General features: G+C 45.7%; 2 protein-coding genes across 3 annotated transcripts in view; both read right to left on the bottom strand.

Moving 5' to 3' along the window:
• Positions 1–484: 484 nt before the first annotated feature.
• LOC135400361 (uncharacterized) lies at positions 485–6,726 on the bottom strand. Its single transcript, XM_064632197.1, has 4 exons — positions 6,621–6,726; positions 5,174–5,262; positions 2,894–3,038; positions 485–825 (listed from the first exon to the last, which is right to left on the bottom strand). The coding sequence occupies exons 2-4, from the start codon at positions 5,214–5,216 to the stop codon at positions 639–641; spliced, it is 375 nt and encodes a 124-aa protein (XP_064488267.1). The 5' UTR covers positions 5,217–5,262; positions 6,621–6,726; the 3' UTR covers positions 485–638.
• A 9,719-nt stretch (positions 6,727–16,445) lies between these two features.
• The window catches only part of LOC135400359 (uncharacterized), a 51,274-nt gene continuing 47,055 nt past the window's right edge, over positions 16,446–20,664 (bottom strand). For both annotated transcript variants that reach the window (XM_064632195.1, XM_064632196.1), the window contains 2 exons: positions 19,048–19,173; positions 16,446–16,784 (listed from right to left, as the gene is read on the bottom strand). In XM_064632195.1, the coding sequence (XP_064488265.1) occupies positions 16,578–16,784; positions 19,048–19,173 (333 nt within the window). In that variant the 3' untranslated portion in view covers positions 16,446–16,577. The remainder of the gene's footprint in view (positions 16,785–19,047; positions 19,174–20,664) is intronic.

Genomic DNA, 20,664 nt, shown 5'->3' with positions numbered 1-20,664 from the left:
CACTCTAAGGAAAAAAAAGGAGTAATTTTACTCCTTTTCGGGACTAAATGCATTGCCACAAAAAATAGTCCCTTTCGGTAGTAAATGCACGGGAGTAAATGAATGGAGAGAATGAAAGAGAATGCAGAGTGGAGACTGCATTTCACGCTCTGTTCTAACAGTCCCAGGTACATAATTCGCGTGCATGCATGAAAATACTTGGAGTCCAACCGTCAACCCTGATATATCGAGTGATATAAAATCTTGCGACATATATACGGCACCATTTGCGAAGAAAGAAGTGCTAACTGTTTCTTACTCTGCGTGGATGAAAAATTGCTAAGTTGGCTGAGTTATACAGCCTTATGCCATCACATTGACCAAGAACAGATATTTACGTAAACTGTTACACTCGGAAGACCGTTTGCGAAGTTCAGTGACTATTCGCAGTCCTGGGGAGTCACTGTCGGGGTCAGGGGACTAAAATGGGGAGCAATTGGCAGTCTAGGAAACTAAACTACACCTTTATTGAACTGAAGACGTGACGACAGAAATGTTGTTCTTGTTTCTCCGTCGTCACCTCTTCTTAATATGTACCAACCGGCCCATTTCGTAACTTTTACATTGTTATTCTTTGGTGCCGGTGTCGCAAGAATGAGTCACTTATGGTGCACGGAAACAATCGGAGTATCTCCGCGGCCCCTGCCAACGGCGTGGCAGTTAAAGTTGCACGGAGCGAACTTTTCGACCATAACCTTCTTCGTATTGCTGGCCATCGAGTCCGCGGTCGCCGAACAGGCTCCTGTGAGTTTCTCACGATAGCATTTCTCCAGGCTCTCGATGATGCTAGAACGACATACGGAGAAGACATTTTTAGTCGTTAGTCCGCAGGACTTACACACTCTAGCACACAGAACCGCGAAACGTAGTTGTGGCTAACCATTTACTCAGGGGCTTCGAGCCCTTCCCTAAATCATATACCCGATATTTAAACAAAGCACGTATAGAGGCGTTGTAGGCAGGGAGGGATAACGGACGTATTTTCGTTACCGTTTCCATTTTCGTTACTGCTATATTTTCGTTGCCGTTATCCGTTTGTGATACCGGCCTTTCAATTTTGTTTTCGTTACGTTTCCGGTATTGTTTTCGGTAATGGAACGGCTGTTAGAGAGCTGGCGGGAGGACAGCCCGTTCCGCTCTATTAGCACCCTGTTTTGCCCAAGTATTGCTTCGGTGTCACGCGTACACACTACGCAAGTAATTTTACGTCGTTGGGATGCGCACATCTTGCGAGTCTTAAAATAAGTAATGTAGGAACATGTGTTGGGTCACTCGGAGCCCAGCAACTCTAGATGGGCGTAACCTTCATCCAATGTCGCATTCATAAGCGGACGTTCTCAGTTGTAAATCATACTGCCATGGCCACGGTGAAGTTTTTTTTTCCCCGAACTAAGGGGCAAAATGTACGCCAACTTACGGCATTTTTTACTGAGCTCTGTTCACCTGTTACACATCGCAGTCCAAGTAACTTGGTATGCTATCCCTACGTGTCTTTCTTTTTTCATATACCTACCTATCGGCTCCACCATGCCATGCTGGCCCCCGCATCTAAACCAATATGACCGTGTCACAAAGAGCAGTTGAAACGTCGGGTCCTGCGCGGGTCGGACTTTCTCGACCCGCATGCACCTGACCCGCATGTTATTTTCACAAGTTCATCCGACCGGCCACCCTCTTTCATGTTCCGGCTTGAAAATTGAATACGTTTTCATGGAATGACTTATTCGCGCCCGACCCGCTACACGCAGCATACCAAAAATCTGGATCCGCAGTCGCAATGATGTGCGGAACATGTAGGACTGACGCTTGCTCCCCAGAAGCACAACGTTGAAGATAGGGGGGGGGGGGGGGTTGATGTATGGGGAAGGTGCGGTCATCCATGCTCTGAAGTGGCGGCTCGGTGCACCCAGGGGAGAGAGACGAGGGAAGGGTGAAAGAGGGAGGGGAGGGTGGCACAGGAGAGGGAAGGGTGCGCTAACCGTCTTGCTGTGGGATTTGTGTAGTCCAAGATGACTAACCACCACAGAAAACATGCGAGCATCCCTCAGTAGTCTTCATTGGGATGCTCCCTGTATACCACGGTAACCGCCAGGATTATTGGCGAAGTTGCCCCATCGCTAAAGTGGCTGCTATTGCAGAACAGCTCACTGTTATCCCATCCGATCATATATCGGAACGGGTGTTGTTGTGCGTCATGATGCAATTTGGCGAGCAGCGTGCGCAGCGCCATTTTGACTACTTTGAATGCAGGATTCGTACGTGTTGCGATGCTCAATCTCTTCGAAATTTACCAGGACTGAATCGAACGATCGAATGAAACGATAAGAAATCGTGCAACGAATACAACATACACACAATGATGATCCCGCCATGTAAGCATGTCAGCAACGTGTTCGTAAAGACGTTTGAAATTAATCTTGACACCTGACACACCAGACTGCATCTGGTTGTACCTAGTGACTCTAGTTGCACCTTTCCCTGTGCGGGAGAAGAACGAAGAAAGAAAACCGTGTCGTTGTGAGAAACAAATTCAAACAATGAATGCAGTACAGAAGCTGTAGCCCACCGACGTCAAGTGCTCGGTCACAGTCAGAAGACCTGCCTGCCTGGAACGACTCAGATACCGTTGAATTATACTGGCTGTAAATATGACGCAGGACCCTATTCTGTAACGAACTTAAACAATGCTGTCTTACTGTAGGGATGCACATTCTTTAATGGACAATAGTAACGTTTTGTATAGGCAACATTCACAGTTTCAGGTGACCACAGTTTCAGAGTCATTCGCAGAAAACTGACGCTGAAATTAGTTCGTTTTGTCAAGGATAGCTATCGGGAGTCAAGTAATACTCACCAGCATCCGAGCCTTCTTTGTAAAATATCCGTCTTGTCCAGCTTCGAGATATCCGCAGCGTCCCCAAAGTTGGCTTGTAGTTGCCGGACACATTCGTGGACCACAATTGCTTTTCTTCCCAGCGGGCAACGGGACATGCAGGATGCTGCATTATACAAAAGTTCACAATACCACAAGAAAAAGCGTAATAAAGACACGTGTTGCCGAGGCGATTGTGATGTGTACATAACGGTCGCCGGTCGAAATATAATGATGCTCATCGAGGATAAATAATATGTCCGAAATAGAGATGAGTGCGAATATGAAAATTTCTGCCCGCACCTGAAGCAGTGTCATTGTTGGAACCCACACACGCACGCGCACGTCCTGACGCGTACTTGCATACTCGCAGGCGTCCCCGCAGCCCAATGCGTACGCAGGTCTCAGTTATGCCACATGATCGTCACAGCACGAAGTGATTTATTGAAGCTGACGGTACTGTCCGTTACCTAGCTACTTTTCCAGCGCGCCAGACGCTGCTGACGTGACCGCCAGCTTACTAACGCGAAGCGTACCAATCATGGTGCCGGAAAGTAGACAAAATTAGACCCATTCGGCAAACATAGAACACGGTGCCAGTAAGTGACAAAGCAGTCATCATCTCACACACCACGGAGGGTCTGGATGTGGGGGGAAAGCGAACAACATCTTCAATAAATTATTTTGGGCCAAATACTCACAATGAATCGGATCGTGCACCAAAAGCCGACGGGCTGGCTTTACACCTGCGAGTATTGCGAGTATACCCGCATAATCCGTGGAGGGAGTGCGCGTCTACGCGCGCCTTACCCCGCAACCCGCGATGACAGGAAGATGTGCACCCGCGAAGAGCAAACTTGCGCGGGTATCCGCGAGTACCCGCGGCCATACCCGCACCCGCACTCATCTTTAGTCCGAAACTCGGGTGCCTGTTCCAATCGATGCTCGAAACAAATGCATAGATTAAGAGTGATTGATGCGGAAGCCTTAGGTCGGAAGCAGGTTGGTGGCCACACTGGGATTCTGTTGTGGTTATATGGGTTGGTATTTTTATGCTAGCGCTGGCTTTCACTCGCAGGACGAGCGTTTTAGATCCAGCTCTTCCATATTGCTGCTTGCACGTTATCCATCAGAGGGACATTGAGGACACAAACCTTAGCTAAAACAACGCTGTCACATGTACTTTCTAATGATGCCCAGTATCAGACGCGGCTGCAAGATGAGCTGCCACAGCTGCTACTCCTGCCACTGCACGTCTACCCCTTACACTTTCGGTTTGCCATTTATCTATTCGACGCCAGTGTGCTGCGCGTGCCCAAGCATCTAGATCTGAGGCCGTCGCCTACAGCAGTCACATCCAGTCCATCGACCCCTCGTCGGTTGACTTCACCATTGCGTGTCGCTGCAGTCATCAGGAAAAATCACTGCTGCAGAGCCTCCATCTCAACGTTGCCCGCACCCCATTGCTCCTTTACAAAATGGGCCAATCGAGCTCCCCCTTGTGTTCCACCTGTGGCGAGGTGACCGACATTCCTCATTGTCTTCTGCACTGCCACCAACACGTTCCCCAATGGCAAGCCCTCCGTCGCCCGCCGTCTACTGCAGCTTGGGTGCAACACAATCTCCATGGCCACCCTCCTTGGTCCCGTCCCTCGGCCTACCGAGTGGGCCGCCACCACAGCCCGGTTCCGCTTCCTGAAACACTCGGGATCTGCGTCTGCCCTCTGAGTGGGCTTTCTTGTGCATGTCGTGTCTGTGAGGCACTAACTGTTTTTCTTTTCCCCCTTACTGTTTCACTTCCTTTCTCTTTCTTTTTTGTGTATTTTGAGTTTCTTTCTTTTTTGGAATAGCAAGCCGGCATAAGCCTCGCTGACATTTCCCTTTTTCTTTCTTGTCAATCTATGAAACATACCCCCTCCCCCCCTCCCCCCTAGAATCGCCGTAGAAGAAACTTCAATCAAATTCGCGCAACCAATCATCCTGAATTTATATCCATTTTTTTCTTGGCTGTCCTAATGTCAACGTCAGCAGGTTTTGTTGTGCCAAGCAATCAAGTAAACTATTCGGGTCAAAACGTGCTGGTTGTGTTTTGTAATTCTTTAAGCTTGTCACAAACCATCTTTATTCCGGCCTTGCACTTTTATGCGGTGTCGTGAAACCGAAACGGGATATTACCCGCCGTTCGTATCTTTCTTGGATTACTTGTTGTTATACAATTTTTGTTGGTTAACCCAAAATAGTAAAAAAAAAAGTGGCACTTACAAATGAAGACGATCATACTAAAGACAAACAGAGCAGTCTTCATATCGCCAGCAGTTGGTGCTTATTGGAAGATTTCTGCAAACAGGATACTAAACAGAGACGGTGAACATTAGTGCCAAGCGAATACTGTATTCGAATATCGAAGCGAATACTTATACGTTCGATTCCAATTCCGAACCGAATGCGAATTTCGGTATTCGAATTGCGAATCGAATCGAATGCCTCTTTCACGCCGAATATATTCGAATAGTTGCCGGGAAAAAGGCCACGCATGAACAAACAATTAATCTACAGCGAAACAGCTAGAGACGCTGTGTAAGTGCACTAGGAGGATCGTCTTATCAGTTTCCTTAAGTCAAAACGAGGTGGCGCAGCACTCTCTTCCGTGCTCGAATGCATAAAATAAAAATAAAAATTGATTAATAAATAAAATAAAAATACATAATAATTAATTACATTAAAATATATCTGTTCTCGGTGGTGGTGGTGGTTGTGATGGTGAAAGGGATCGTCGTTGTCGGCCTCACAGAGCCGTTCTCTGCTAACGTTTCCTGTATACGTTTGCACTTTATTTCCAATCCACCTACATGTGCAAACCGTTCCATTTTGCAGCTATTTACATGGTATTCGCTTCGGGTTTCAAACCACTATTCGCGCAGGTCTAAGTGTACATGCTACACTGTTTCTGTACGGCACCACGTCCTCCTGAGAGGAAGTCGCAGGCCAAATAAGTGAACTCTCTCGTTTAACACATGATCATCTGTTGACACGCTCTACCCCGTAAAAAAAGAAAAAAAGAAAAGAAAAAGAGAAACAAACAAACAGAACTTCACCGCATAGCACGCTGAACGCAAACAATTGCATCGAACGCTACCTTTAGCTTCGGTTTTCCGTTCCGTTAGTACTAATCAAGATATATTTCCGCGGCTGATGCTGCTCTTATATCGACTGAAGTGTCATTGTTTGCAAACGTGAATTAATAATTAGACAGTTGTGCTTGACAATGTCAGCAAACTTGGCCGCGGTGAAGATGAGATTTTGAGACAATCATTTATCTGAGGTGTTATGCTGTGGGCTGCTCCCGCGATGAGCCCTCTACGCTCTTAACACAGAACTTCACCGCATAGCACGCTGTGCGCCAACCATTGCCACGAGTGCCTTTCTACACTGTTAAAAAAAAGATGTAATGGTACTGTGATGTTACACGTAGAACTTCACCACATAGCACGCTCCCAGCGAACCATCATTCCGAATGATATCATCCTGTGTCATGATTCCTTCAAAACAGGGGGAGGAGCCTATCTGTGACATGCATAATGTGTCCCAAATAGGCGCCTCCTCCCATTTTCAGCAAATAAGGACACAGAATGATATCATTCTATGCGGTGAAGCTCCGTTTTTAGAGTGTAGAAACAAAGAAAATGATATCGGTGAAAACATCACTTACGAGGGGCGTTCCTAAGGAATGAAGTATCGCTCTGGATTTTGTGAGACGTTTCTTTAAACATGTGCGCTCCCTGTTGGCCTTATCATCTTGGTTTCCTTTCACACTATCGCCCAATACTCACTTCCTTTGCGTTTCTGCTCTCTCCCAGCGAAACAAATGCGGGCGATGTATGGCGACGTTCACAAGGACATGCGTTTACTTTACTTATGCTTTACTCAATTGAAAGACAAATTTCGACGCGTCCGTCGGGATCAAAAGTGGTGTTGTACGCGATCAGGTGTGCTTTCAGGATGGAGACCTATAAGACACATGCGAATACGATTTGGCTGCGTAAGATGAGCGTGGTCTTGGTGACGCATTTTGGCTTCCATTTCTGGACTGGCCGCGCATTGTTGTGTGAAGAAGAAGAGCCTCGCATGGGCGAGCTCCGGGACCTCCGGACCTCCGGAGGCGGCTTCGGTTTTGGGGGCCAACATCAAGGTGCTCCGGGATCGGGGGTTGCAGGGACAAACAAAAAAAAAAAAAAAAAAGAAAGAAAGAAAAAAGAGACCGAGTAAAAAAAAAAAGCTGGAAACTTAGACGGTCCTATATCATCCCCTTTGCAAGTGTGTAGTAGTATGATTCCAAGCAGCACACAATATTGGACCCATATTAGCTGGGCATTGGCAATACGGGTCCAATATGGGACTTGTTTTGCCAACATTTTCCCCACATTGGCTCAAACTTGGTAATATGGGCCCCATATTACCCTCATCGAGGGTCCTTAAAGTAAATAAATGTATGTATGTATGTATATTGTTCGATGCCACAACGTTTGATAGGAAGGGATGTCTGTTCTGTATAGTGCTAGGTGCTTTCAAGTTACTTCAGGCAGTGTGTGTTGCTGAGGTGTATGTTCATCACCGCCACGAAACTGCTTTGCTCCTTTGTACTCTAGGAGCCGGTTGGAAATCTTTGGTTCATGCACTATTGTGATCCCAATGAAGGCTTCTGAGGGATGTTTGGCATTCGCAGTTCTGTGAGACTGCCTGGTTCCTTCAGCAGGACGGGTACAGCACCTGTTCTTAGTTTTTTGGGCGATGCAGTGCTGTTCTTGTAACATGATGCAATGTGGATTGATAAGAAGATCTGTAGAAATAAAAAAGGAAAAAAAGAAGAGAGAAGTAATATCAGTAGTAGATATTATACTGCATAATGCGTTATTGTTACGCAGACACACCAGCAGCGTTATCACGGAAATATTGGCACAATATGGGCAAAATAGGCTTGCTGATATAGGCAGCACATATTGGTACAATATGGAGGTTGCACTCCCATATTGGTCCTATGTTGGCAGCTGATATTGGACAACACTGGTAATCCTGGAAGCCCACACTGGTCCAATATTAGACCAATATGGCATGCTGCTTGGGATAAGTTTGTTCTTACTACATCAGTTAAAAGATGTCGCATGACGACAGCGGTCAGTTTTGCTTTGCAGAGTAGTCCTTTTTCTCATGAATGCTGTCTTTCTTAGTGTTTGCCTCGAGTCCGACTTTCTTTTTTGAGACCTTTTTTGGGCATGGTACGGAATTATAGTGAATACGAGAAGTGTTTAAAGTTTATTTCTTGTTTCAGCCCCCAAGTTGCAGCCACCAAGTTGTATGTAGTATCGAAATTTCATTGATTTGATTTTAATGTACGAGTTCCATTTCAGACGACTCGGTGGGCGCGAAGGTGACAATAATTATGTACTATTGTATGATTTTTATTAGTTATTATTAATTGTATGTATCCTTTTCAGGCGTTTCACAGGTGCCGCCACCCCCAGAATGTCAGTAAAATTATGGGTTTAATGGAGTATATGTTATTATTAGCAAATGCCTATTTAAACTCTTGTGTTTCGGAAGTGCTGCAATTTGTGTATTATTCTAATGTGTGTGGCTGTTGATATTGGGAATATTTTTTTAGACTATCCAACGGTGCTGGCACCATAATGTCTGTATTACTTAAATGTAGAAGATGTAAAAGTAGATTAATTGTGACTCTCATTCAGACTATTGAGGTTCTGCGCCACCACAATGTATGGATTATTGTATTGTGTGTAGATTGTGCATTGTATTGTATGTGTGTGTGTGTATTGTATGTTGATATTAAGTGGGATTCTCTTTCAGACTACCTTGGGGCAATGCATTGTATGTGTTACTGAATGAGATTGTGGTTTGATATAATAATAAGTCCTCTTTCAGGTCACTGCTGTGGGCTACGTGAGTTATCGAGTGGTAAGCAATGTGACGAATGTTGATTTTGTGTTCTTTCAGATCCCAACACCCTCAAGGACATCAAAACTAGTTTAGCAGAAGCATTATTAAATTTAATAAATAGTCACTACATATGTGTTTTCTATTACATGTACTGTCTTGTGTATTTTTTCTGCTGTTTCAGATAGTGAGGGTTTCTCGGCTGGGAATTTTTCCTTCACCTAATTGGCATCATAAGTGGCACAATTCCCAGCACTGTTGACTTTAATAAAGAATTGGAGATACGGTTGGTTTTAAAGGAGCATTAAAGTGGTATGTAACATGGTCAAAAACTGCTGTCATCTTGTAAAGCAGTACGTGAAAAGCATTCCCACAAAATATTTTTATCCCAAGTGTGACGTTTGTGGTAGAGAGCCCCTCATTCATTGATAGGAAAAACCGTCTGCTACGAACATTGCGAGCTGTTTCTTGTTGACTTTATATGACTTATATCACGTTTTCTAAAAAAACAAAGCATACATGCTGCCTGACAAAATGGTTGCAATCACAAGAGTAATATATCCGTGGCTTCTGTGCAATCTCAGAACTCACAGCAGCAGAAAGCAAGCGATGACTGCGGTATTGTGGCGCCACCTGTTAGCCACTGAACGAACTGTATGGTGAAAACGTTCAGAAAGGCTGCACACTGTCAGGAAGCACTGGGGTATCGGTCTTCCCGTGGTGTCAGCAGTCCCAAAAAATTGTGGTCGTGTTGTTGACAGCCTTCAAATCCTCCGTTTCGGACATCACGCAGCTGGAGAACGCATGGCGTCTCCGAAGGGGTAGCAGACGCTCCGACCTGTGCAGTGTAGCTCACCTCGATCATGTGATCCCAGGTCCAATGATGAGCGTCCCTACCACTCGCGTCACATAGTGACGCGCGTGGCGGCGCTGATCACGTGTCTATCGTGAAGGCGAAGGAGGGTGCTTTGCACATGGGAGGTTCAGGGGCTATAGCAGGAGTCCCAGTTTCGCTACACTCTTAAAAATGAACTTCACCACATAGCACGCTCCTAGCCAACGTTGATCCCGAATGAGAACGTTCTCGCCCCTGATTTGTTGAAAACGGCAGGCGGAGCCTATTTTGTGCCATTATGCACGGCACAGAATAGGCTCCGCCTCCCGTTTTCAACAAATCAGGGGCGAGAACGTTGTCATTCGGGATGCTGGTTGGCTAAAAGCGTGCTATATGGTGAAGTTCAATTGTAAGAGTGTTCGGTTGCACTAATTGTGGAAAAAACTGTTTTCGGCCGCCTAACATTCCATACTGACTAAAAACAGAAACAAGGTTGCGTGCCTCTAGGACTGCTCCTTTAATAAGCATATTTTTATTTGTACTTTTGTGTATGACTCTTCTCTGCATGTACATGCATATGTTAAGCGCCCGGGAAGTCCTCCGCCCACGTGCTACCCACCGCGTGCAAAAAAAAATCGCGAAAGTAGTCGGCCCTGGTGGAAAAATGCCCGACAGTGGCGGCGCCTGGCGGCGAAGGAATCAAATCGCCCAGACCCTATACTACTCATGCATGCACAAATACCTTCATAGCAACATGTGATTCAACTGTCCTTGACAGGCTATGATGGAACTAGGATTTCATCATTGTGTGTCACCACGCATATTTTGACATACTGTGCTATGTGAAGCACCAGCTAAACCTGCCCTCGTGTCGCCGACGTGTTGCCAACGGCAGCCTCGACATTACTTATACAACTAAACATTTTTTGTTGCTCATGATAACCTCAATACAAAAGGTGTTTCGGAGAACCTACTGTTGTTCACACACACTCACACACACACACACAAAGGAAAACATCATTTTTTGGGACAGCACTTTCGTCCTATGACCTCAGTAGAGATACTGTGGTTCCAAAAACAAAAAAACAAAACAAAAAACAAACAAACAAAGAGACATAGCAACAAACACGGTTCACACCACATATGGAATGCTTTAATGAACAATTATATGGAAAATATCACTCCTGAGGTACATAAACGGCACTGCAGGGTATTTTCAGGGTAGCTTATTACAAGGGCAAACGAATGAATCGCCTGGTTAGCTATGTGGAGCAAATACAAAGTACAAGCAAATATTGACGGTTCACACAAGAGGAAATGATTGTCTGGAACAAAATATAATGGAAAGTTCTCACAACGATGACAAATGTCCGTCTCTTTTTGGGACCCTTTTCTCATGCAAATCTTTCTGTCGTTTTCACATGCGGTTCACTGAGAACCAATCATCGTTAACTGGTTGCTACAAAAAGGCTGATAAATTTTCTTCCTAAACGTAGTGCACCAAATTTATTCTGTCAATCGTCTTTGACATTACACTTATTGACCTTTAATGTGATCAAGAAATCCTGATAGTCTTCTGTCTAAACATTATCAGGACGCCTAGCTCGATTTATGAACCTTCGATTTATGAATTCCCCCGTTTGATGAATAGGAGCACAAGGGACCAAACTTTTTACATGAGTTTTTCCCTCGTTTTATGAACTTCGATATCCGAATAATGAACGGAATTTCTGGGAACGAACTAGGAGTTGCCCAGCGTTTTTGCTCTCAATTTATGAACGGATCGTTCCGAGGTCCACAGAAACCTTCAAAGGGATTATTCTATGGTCTTATGAATGACGCAGGAACGGACGAAACTTTCTCCAGGTATTGCACCGTCGGTTCTTAAACCCTGGAAATCCGGACAACAAACGGGTTTTCCAGGGACGCATTAGGGGGACCAAGTGTTCCTGACCTCAATTTATGAATAAGATGGCCGCAGGTCAGGAGGATTTCTGAGCGTACCAGTGACGTGGTCCCGGTCCATGTCGGCTATTGTGCTAGCTATATGTTACATTATAAACGCAATCCCAACTCTCAAATACTGCTCGATAGTACTCACCTAACGGAATTTTCGATTTATGAATCCCTCGATTCTGTTTCAGGAAACAGAGGGTGTTCATAAATCGAGGGTTGACTGCATTTGTAGAGTAGCATCGCCTTCTCAGACGCTTCTGTCCCCTAAGCTGCGTCATCCAAGCATGTGTTTCTCAAATGGATATAATATACAGTACGACTTCCCAACCTCGGGAAACTGCCTATGCTGGACAGCATCTCGTTGCACAGGCGGACCGCTATTGAGAATACAGCAGGAGTTAATCCCTACATCGGACACCTGCCCTCTCAGACATTCGACAGGGTTTTCCGTGCTTACTTGAACAGTCTTGCTATGGCCTCCAGTGTCTTCTATGGCTTTCTTCTAGGGAAGTTAGTGCTCTCTTGTCAGCCTGGGTTTGGTGTCTCAAACATGTGAACCTCAGCTCTTTCACTCAGCTCAAGGGAACTTTCAGACGCACAGGAAGAATGTGCAGAGAGGGGGTGACGTTTGTAATACAATGAGGGCGATAAGATATGTGTTCGTCAGGAATATATGTGTACAGCTCGAAGCAGTTTACTTGAATGCGCCTCTGACCTGCGGAGCGGGAAGAGAGCCACCCTAGCGGCACTTGGGCGAAATGAAGGGAAAGAGTGTTTCGACTGTCCCACTTGTGCTAGGGGGTGCCCGCCTTGCCATGAGCGGCTCACTCGGCACTGCATTATCATTGCATCCTTGCCATATTGCTCAGCGTACACCTCTACGTAATCGCCGCAAAACCAACAGGGAACAGCTGACGGTAATGCGATGCCGAGTCAACAGCTCATAGCAAGGTGGACACACCCGCAGCATGTCCGACATTGGGTTTTTTCACTTACATACAACCATGGATATAGTCAGCTTTTTTTTTTCGGGGGGGGGGGAGGAGGTGGGTTAGGGGGTTCAACACCCTCAAAATCGTACCTTTAGTAGCGTATTTGGGAGAGGAAACACCTCCTTCTCTGTGTAAACTCCTATAAACCCCGAAATACTTTTACCGAAATACCATGCTGAAAGGTTAAAACGAGCGGATAAAACGCAGACAAGAGGGAGGAGAGGGACAAACGACACGCTGGAGTAGCAATAGTTTAGTCTACATTTTATACGCTGGTTTTAACCTTTTTAACATCTACCAACAGGCCCAGCATTGTGCCATGCTGCATGCAAAGGTGGTGAAAGATGTTGATTTCTTTATTCACAACATGTTTCTCCCTCTTGTGCACGGGAATAACTTTATCACTTTGCGAGTAGTTTGTAGAGAAGAGTAACCGACGGTAACCCCAGTTGCAAAATAAATTGTCTATCTGAATTGATATGTCGTATTTAACGAGTTTTCAGGGTCAGTGGAGGAGGGAGAACGCGACTTCGTTCTGATGCATTACAATGACGCCCCATGTTTAGAAGCATCAGAAAAGGCTAGATAGAAGCACTCATATGCATTGCGCAACCAGTGGGTAAGCCATGCAACAAGACTGTGCACACAAGCAATGTGTCGGCATCTCTTCTGCTTCTGTGGCGTACGCCTGTCTTAGTACACGTAACATGCAGGTGCAGAGGGTGTTTAACAGTCTTACACCCTCTTATAAGGGTGTTTAAAGGGTGCAAAAGTAGGCATTTTCAAGGAAAAGCACCTTTTCAAAGGGTGTTTTACACAGAATACACCCTCTAAAAAGGGTGTTTCAGACCATACGGTGTAAGTGGTGTGTGTTATAGAACAAGCCATTTACACCCATTTATAGGGTGTTTTTCAGTTTACAGTGTACCCTATGGAAAGGTGACACCTAATACCAAGATCATGACTTGGCTTTGGGACTTCCTGTGTGATCGAACCCCAGTGTAAAACGACATCTAGTCAGTCACATGACCTCAAAATGACGTTGCGTATGACGTGCGACCACGACAAGATGGCGGTTTTGCGAAAAGCACCCGCTTTAGGGTAGTTACAACAATGGCGGGTTTGTGTCACCCCTGTGCTCCACCCTGTCAACGACGGAGGAGGAGGAGAAGCGCGCGCCCTTCTTCGTCTAACTGGATGGTGTCTGAGTGAGGAGGAAAGGCTCCTCCGTCATCCACTTTGCTCTATCGCTCTCACCTTTTCTTCTAGCCTCTCTCCTTATGATTTCTATGTAGCCTATCATTCAACGTCATCTTCAGAGCCTGTCATATCACAGCCACTCTTTTAACTCGAACTTTAGAACCCAACACATCACAACCCCTCATTCGACTTCAAAACCCATCACACTGACTTGCTTCAGATCCTATCAACCGGGATCCCCGACCCGATCATCATCGGGTCTGAGGTCGGTGATGGATTTTGAAGGTAAATTCCGATTATGGGTTCGGAAGGGTAGGCGATGGGTTTTGAAGTTGAATTCCAGTGAGAGCTATGTTTTATCTGCCGCATAGCTGGGCTGGGTTGAGACATGAGGGGCATAATGAGCACACATTTAGCACTTTGCTACCGGTGGTGCATACTTTCTTATAGTGCAGTTTTAAAGGGGTGGTGATCTATGTTTTACATTTCATTCCCTACGATCGCAGCGAAGAGCCATTAAATCAGTTAGTTGTCACTTTTGAGTGGGAGTAGCACACTCCCGAGCGGCCGTACTCCCTTTGCGTGACTGTTATTGCTATTGCTGTGAACCATGTAAAATTTGCTGCGTGCCATTTACCACTCTGTTTCGATTGCGGACATTTTGGTGACGTACATTTCTGAGGGGTGATGTGCTGTTAATTACGGTTTTATATCTCATTCACTACAGTAACAGCGAAGCGCGATTAAGTCAGTTAGTTGTCACTTGCTTGTTGTCGTTGTTAGTTGTCTATACTTCACAGGGACTGGAGCTACATCGCAGGTGCCTGCCAGTCACACTCACAAGGAACAACGTTTTACCTTCAAGGGGTTCCTGTAGCGATGACCAAAAAAACCGTAAAAGTTAGCACCGGACCTCTGAACCAATGCCCTCGTATCGCTGGTGCCATAGTCATAATGATAACCGAAAACATATCAAACTTCACAGAGACTGCAGCTACAGTGACCGGAAAACTTGGAAAAAGTAGCACCACACCCCTTTAATATGGACCCACGCCCTCGTATCGCTGGTGCCCAAGCCGTAATAATAAGAAATGTTTTAAAGTCACAAGTACATGAGTGCACCTTCAAGGCCCATAATACTGACTTCAACGTCAAAAAGTTTACATCACATAACACCTACTTGAGGGGGGGCGTCAGGATGTACTGACACCACCTCAATTTCTGCCTACAATTAACCGAGAACGCGTATGGCCAACGTTGGAACCCCCTCTCAGCAAAATCCTGGATTCGCCCTGGGTCACAGCCCTTCATTCAACATCAGCATCACATCATCTCACATCATCTCACAGCACTTCAGAACGATAAGGACTGCCAGGTACACTGGGACTACCGTATCCACAAAAAGTTCATTTCGAGCGGACGCTCTTCATCAGAAACCGATTACGATCATCCATGATATTTATTTACACCGTGACGAGTTCACCGAGAACCCCTAGTGTTTCCGGCGAATAGACTTCTCCCTGTTTGACGCCATAGTGTTCGACAGCGCCACCAATTTGGTAGACTTGAACTAAGCTCGAAGCTAGGGCGAACAAGGTCGCCCCTGAAAGCTACGGTCTTGAGGGGTTCTTGAGGGAAAAGGATGCAACCTTCGGTCCTACTTTTCATTTTCTTTAAATTGAACTCTATCCTAGACACGTCATCATGACGTTGGGAGACAGACTGACACCGAAACAAATCGGAAAGGGAGTCAGAAAGGAGGCAGCGAACAAGTGCCCATTCGTTGTTCGCTGCCGCCTATTGAAAGTAAAGTAGGACCGAAGGTCGCGTCCCTTTCAGGGACCATCTAATCCCTCAAGACCGTCGCTTTCGGGCCCGACCTTGTTCGCCCCTAGCTTCGATTGTATTTAAACTACCAAATTGGTGGCGCTGACGAACACTACGGCGCCATTTATTTACAGACAGGGAGAGGTCTATAAGACGCAGCGAACAAGTGCCCATTCGTGGAACCCATCCCTCTCCTTCAGATTTTTGGTTTCAATCTGTCTACCAATGTCATGATGACGCTTCTCGGGTAGAGGTCTGTTGGACTTACATTGCGGCAGCAGTTTATATTGTTTCAGGCATGCAAGAACGAAAGAGACTAAACCGCAGCTGTCACGGTAGTCGGTAGCATTGTTTCGAATACTCTTTAGGCGGACACGTTTTTGAACACCCGTTCGCAATCAGGAAAAATAAGTTATTTGAAAACGGCCGTGATGGCCGTGCACTGACCATTGTCTGGGGTTGCGCAGCGAGAGCGCCTTCTGTCCAATTTAGTGTTCCCGCTGGCGTTCTCTCCGGATGCAATCGGTTCCGTATTTTTTAACGATCAAGGGCTGCCGGATCGAGTTTGCGCAAAAGAACGGACGACACCGACACACTCCGGTGTCGTCCGATGTTTTCTTTACCCACCGTCAGGGTTTTAGATCAGCTCGCTTGCACTCATTCTAGTTACCATCACTGCCATCAGCTGCACTGCACAGAATGTCACCGCATTGCATGCCAACAATTGCCCTATATCAAAATGGGCCAAGTCGGCTGAGGAGACGCGGAGACGTGATGACACGCTATTTTTTATTTCGCTATTTTAGTGTCTGGAAGGAACGGTAAATGGCATTCAGTCTGTCACTCACTGGCACCTGTCTCATTTGTGCCTGCCGCATACGCAGAGACGCGCTAGCAACGACGCTGTTCAAAGTGGAACTTTAGGACATAATGCCCCTGCCGCGTACGTTCTCTTCGTCAGAGTCTGGGCATAGCGGAGAAGGGAATCTGGGCCACGGAGTTCTGTCTGATTCGCCAGTTTGATGGGAGGACAGCTTGGAGCACTGGTTGCAGTCTCGGTGTAGAACAGGCAGTATCCGAATGCGGCGTTGGAATCCTGGGCGGCCATGCACGCCTACGAACCAATTCACGAATATTATGCATTCACAACTATGCAGTGACTATTCACTGCTAATATGTAACTCGAGCACATAGTGGTTTTATGTAGATTTCTTGGTACTGTAGATTTCTTGGTACTGTAGATTTCTTGGTATGTAGATTTCTTGGTATGTAGATTTCATGTTGTACTGATCTGTACAAAGGTTATTTTTCAAAGGTGATATTAGAAATTTTCTACTTCAGCGCCGGATATACCATTCACGGTGTTTTCACATGACGTCAAACGAACACGCTTGGCCGCCATGGTGGTGGTCACATTTTCGCCGTAGCTGTCGAGATTATCCAGCAATTGCTCGAAAACGGAGCCTTGAATGGTGTTTCGACATTGAAATTAAATTAATTCAATTAAACGTCCTGCTGGTTTTGAGCCTTCGTGTTTGTGTTTGTTTACGTGTCTTGCCCATCGCTCAGGCTTGCATATCGTGGAATTTATCCACGAACAAACACGAAGCCTCAAAACCAGCAAGACGTTTAATTGAATTAGATTAATTAAATTAAACGTCTTGCTGGTTTTGAGCCTTCGTGTTTGTGTTTGTTTACGTGTCTTGCCCATCGCTCAGGCTTGCCTATCATGGTAACGGAAACAGAAACGGTATTTTACCGAAATTGGAGATGGCAACGATAACGGAAACGGAAACGCATACCACGGTTCTCCATTACCGGAAACAAACGAATTTATCGTCCGGTACTGAATCGGGTAATGGCTAATTCCTGTTGTGCGATGACATTTGAGTGACTTTTCATTTTTGCTTTTGTATTTTGATAACTCCATTCCCTGTAATGCTCTAACTACTACACGGGAGCATGGGAAGAAAGCGCAAATTGGATTGGAGGGTGCAATCCCTCGCTTACCACGCCCCAGTCCTCATAACTCCATGACATCAACAGATGACTATACTCTACCATAGCACGAGGATGCCAGCCTATGATGCTTAGTTACTTATCTTTTACTTTTCTCTTCACTGTGGCCATGTGAGTATTATTTACTATTGAGAGCGTCCGCTTATGAATGCGACATTGGATGAAAGTTACGCCCGTCTAGAGTGACTGAAGACTGAAAAAATGTTCCAACATTTTATCTTGCAACATGTGCGCATCCCAACAACGTAAAATTACTTGTATAGCGTGTACGCGTTACACCGAAGCAGCACTTGGGCAAAACAGGGTGCTAAACGGTAACCAAAATACGTCAGTTATCCTTCCCTGGATAAGAGTGGAAGACAGTCCTTTTGCGATCTGCTTCGGTGCAGAGTTTCCCGAAAACGGGTAGTACCCATTTTAATGTCGACGCTGTTGTAATGAGCTCCTACCACTCATTCACACGGTGCGCAGCTTGCAAGCGGTGTCTGACAGATACATTTGAAACGGGAAGTTCTTCGATTCATGATTATTTAGCACGGGGATCTACCTGAAACACACTGTATAAGTATATACGTGAGCTGTACGTTCGAAACTGAAAAAGCCGGGGCCGAAGAGGAAAGGAGCTGCCGAAGCAGCACCGTATCTTGTCCCACCCTTGGTCCAATATTGGCCCGACATTGCGAATATTGATCCAAAATTGGTCCAAAGATGTTGTGCTGCTTGGGTGCCATCACTGTTCACGAAACACTGACGAGTGGCGACAACGTTCTCGAAACCCTGGGTGGAGCGTCGTCAAGAATTTGAAAAGATAAAGGAAAGCAGTCCAACTCCAGTGCGCTTTTCTATTTTACCTCTGTAATATCCAAGTAGTACCAAGTGTAATACCCAAGTCTGTAGTACCCAAGTAATTCTTCCACGATTTTGACAAGCAACGGGAAGATAGATAAGCGAGACAATTTTCTTTCTCTACCATACGCGATGAAGCAGCATCGCACCCGACAGCACGACAAGTGTTGGTTACGGCATGTGGTATTCTACATATAGTACCCCAGTTGAGCAGCTTTGGGGATGCTCTCGCAGTGGAAGTAGGACTGCCGTGTTGACACAAAATTCGTACCAAGCGCCATTGGCCGCTTCAAATGATTTGGAGAGACCCAATAGGAGGCATTGCCAACATAGAGAAGGAAATCGTAAATTTGGTTTCGTTCGCGCACCTCATTTCTTTTATACTTTTACACCAGTTTTATCGCGTTTTTGGCGCCTTATCGCCCTTTCAAAGACACGCACGCAGAATAACCGCGCCACGCAAGCGCGCAAGTTCAAGTTCAAAAAACGTATTTCTATTTGCCGAATCCTACCTTTGTCACCATGGTTCGCGGTGAGTCATATATGTACAGAATATTATTACTCAGAAGGAACCATGACCACGTTGTGGGATCTATGCGCTTCGCCTGCTTTGGCGTCGAGCTGTGAAGCTTGCACACCTGCGAAGAGAAGAAGCGTAAGAAGGTAAGAACTCCTATCTGCATGTATTTAGTTACGGATGTTTAGTTACGTGGAAAAACAATATTTCACCTAATTCGACTTACAATTTATTGTTTCATACTTCTCCTTCGTAACATGTGCAGCGTTAATACAAAAGTGTACTATTTTTCGGATACGGGCGAGTAGACGTAGCGCCATCCAGATACCCATATCCATTGTTACGGCATTTGAAGAATGGTAGCACCCAATGAAACGCCAACGCGGAGGTACACAGCGTTCTACACGTTCTACAATGAAATTCACTACATAACACGCTCCTAGCCAACCATAATCCCGAGTGACAACGTTCTCGTCCCTGATTTGTTTAAAACGGGAGGCGGAGCCTATTTTGATACATAATAGCTTAGAATCTCGTTATCAACAAATCGGGAACGAGAACGTTGACATTTGAGATGATGGTTGGCTAGCAGCATTCTATAGCGTGCTATATAGGTGGTCAACATCGGAGCTATCACATACATTTATGCAAAAAATGTCGCAGCCAACAAGTGAAAATCACTGTTTGGAGCCTACACTCTAAAAGCAGAACTTCGCCGCATATGTCACTTCAGTTACATGGAGTTTTGGCATCCCGTCGATGAATGTGATACTAGCCACATGTGACCCTGACGAGAACCCAGAACACAGAATGGTACCCTGGAAACCAAACGGAATTCTCGAAACTGTACTTCACCGCAGAGCACGCCCTGCACTCTTAAAAATGAACTACAACACATAGGACGCCGAGGGCAAACCATCGTACGAATTGATACCTCTATCATTCTTGATTTGCGAAAAGCGGGGGTACGTCTTTTTGTGAGAATGATTTCTGCACAAGCGTCACAAAAATGCGTACGCCTCCCGTTCTCAGCAAATCAGCGTGTGCGTGGTAAATTAAGAGTGTTGGCCAACCACCATCCCGCATAACGTCGTTGTGAGTATAGTTGGAAACCGGAGATTTGATACTTATGCAGATGTGTAGATTGTGAAAAAGGCGTGCACGCCGCGCTTTTCACAAACCCGGAAACGGCGACGGTATATATCATTGTGTGCAATTGTTGCCCTTTGGCGTGCGATGCGGTTGTATACACTGTAAACTGAAAAACACCCTTATGGGTGTAAATGGCTTGTCCTATGACTCTCACCTCTTTTTACACCATGTGGTCTGGAACACCCTTTTTAGACGTTATATTCTGTGTAAAACATCATTTGAAAGGGTGCTTTTCCTTGGAAAAGGGTGCTTTTCCTTGGCAACGATATCATTCGAGATGATGGTTGGCTAGGAGTGTGCTATGCGGTGAAGTTCATTTTTAAGTGTACAGTGTACACTCTAGAAACAGAACTTCACCGCATAGCACACTTGTGCGCCAACCATTGCCACGAATGATAGGGTTATCGCTCTTGACTGGAAGACAGAACGAGGCGCACGCCTTTTTGTGGCAATTTTCATA

This window comes from Ornithodoros turicata, chromosome 7 (genome assembly GCF_037126465.1).
Source record: "Ornithodoros turicata isolate Travis chromosome 7, ASM3712646v1, whole genome shotgun sequence".
Classification (NCBI taxonomy): domain Eukaryota; kingdom Metazoa; phylum Arthropoda; class Arachnida; order Ixodida; family Argasidae; genus Ornithodoros; species Ornithodoros turicata.
This window is presented reverse-complemented; position numbering and strand designations above follow the sequence as displayed.

Excerpts from the sequence above, each read along its gene's own strand:
- LOC135400361 (XM_064632197.1), bottom strand. The coding sequence starts at position 5,216 with ATGAAGACTGCTCTGTTTGTCTTTAGTATGATCGTCTTCATTT. Across the intron at positions 3,039-5,173 it reads TAGTATGATCGTCTTCATTT|CATCCTGCATGTCCCGTTGC; the intron begins GTAAGTGCCACT and ends TGTATAATGCAG. Across the intron at positions 826-2,893 it reads CAAAGAAGGCTCGGATGCTG|CATCATCGAGAGCCTGGAGA; the intron begins GTGAGTATTACT and ends ATGTCGTTCTAG.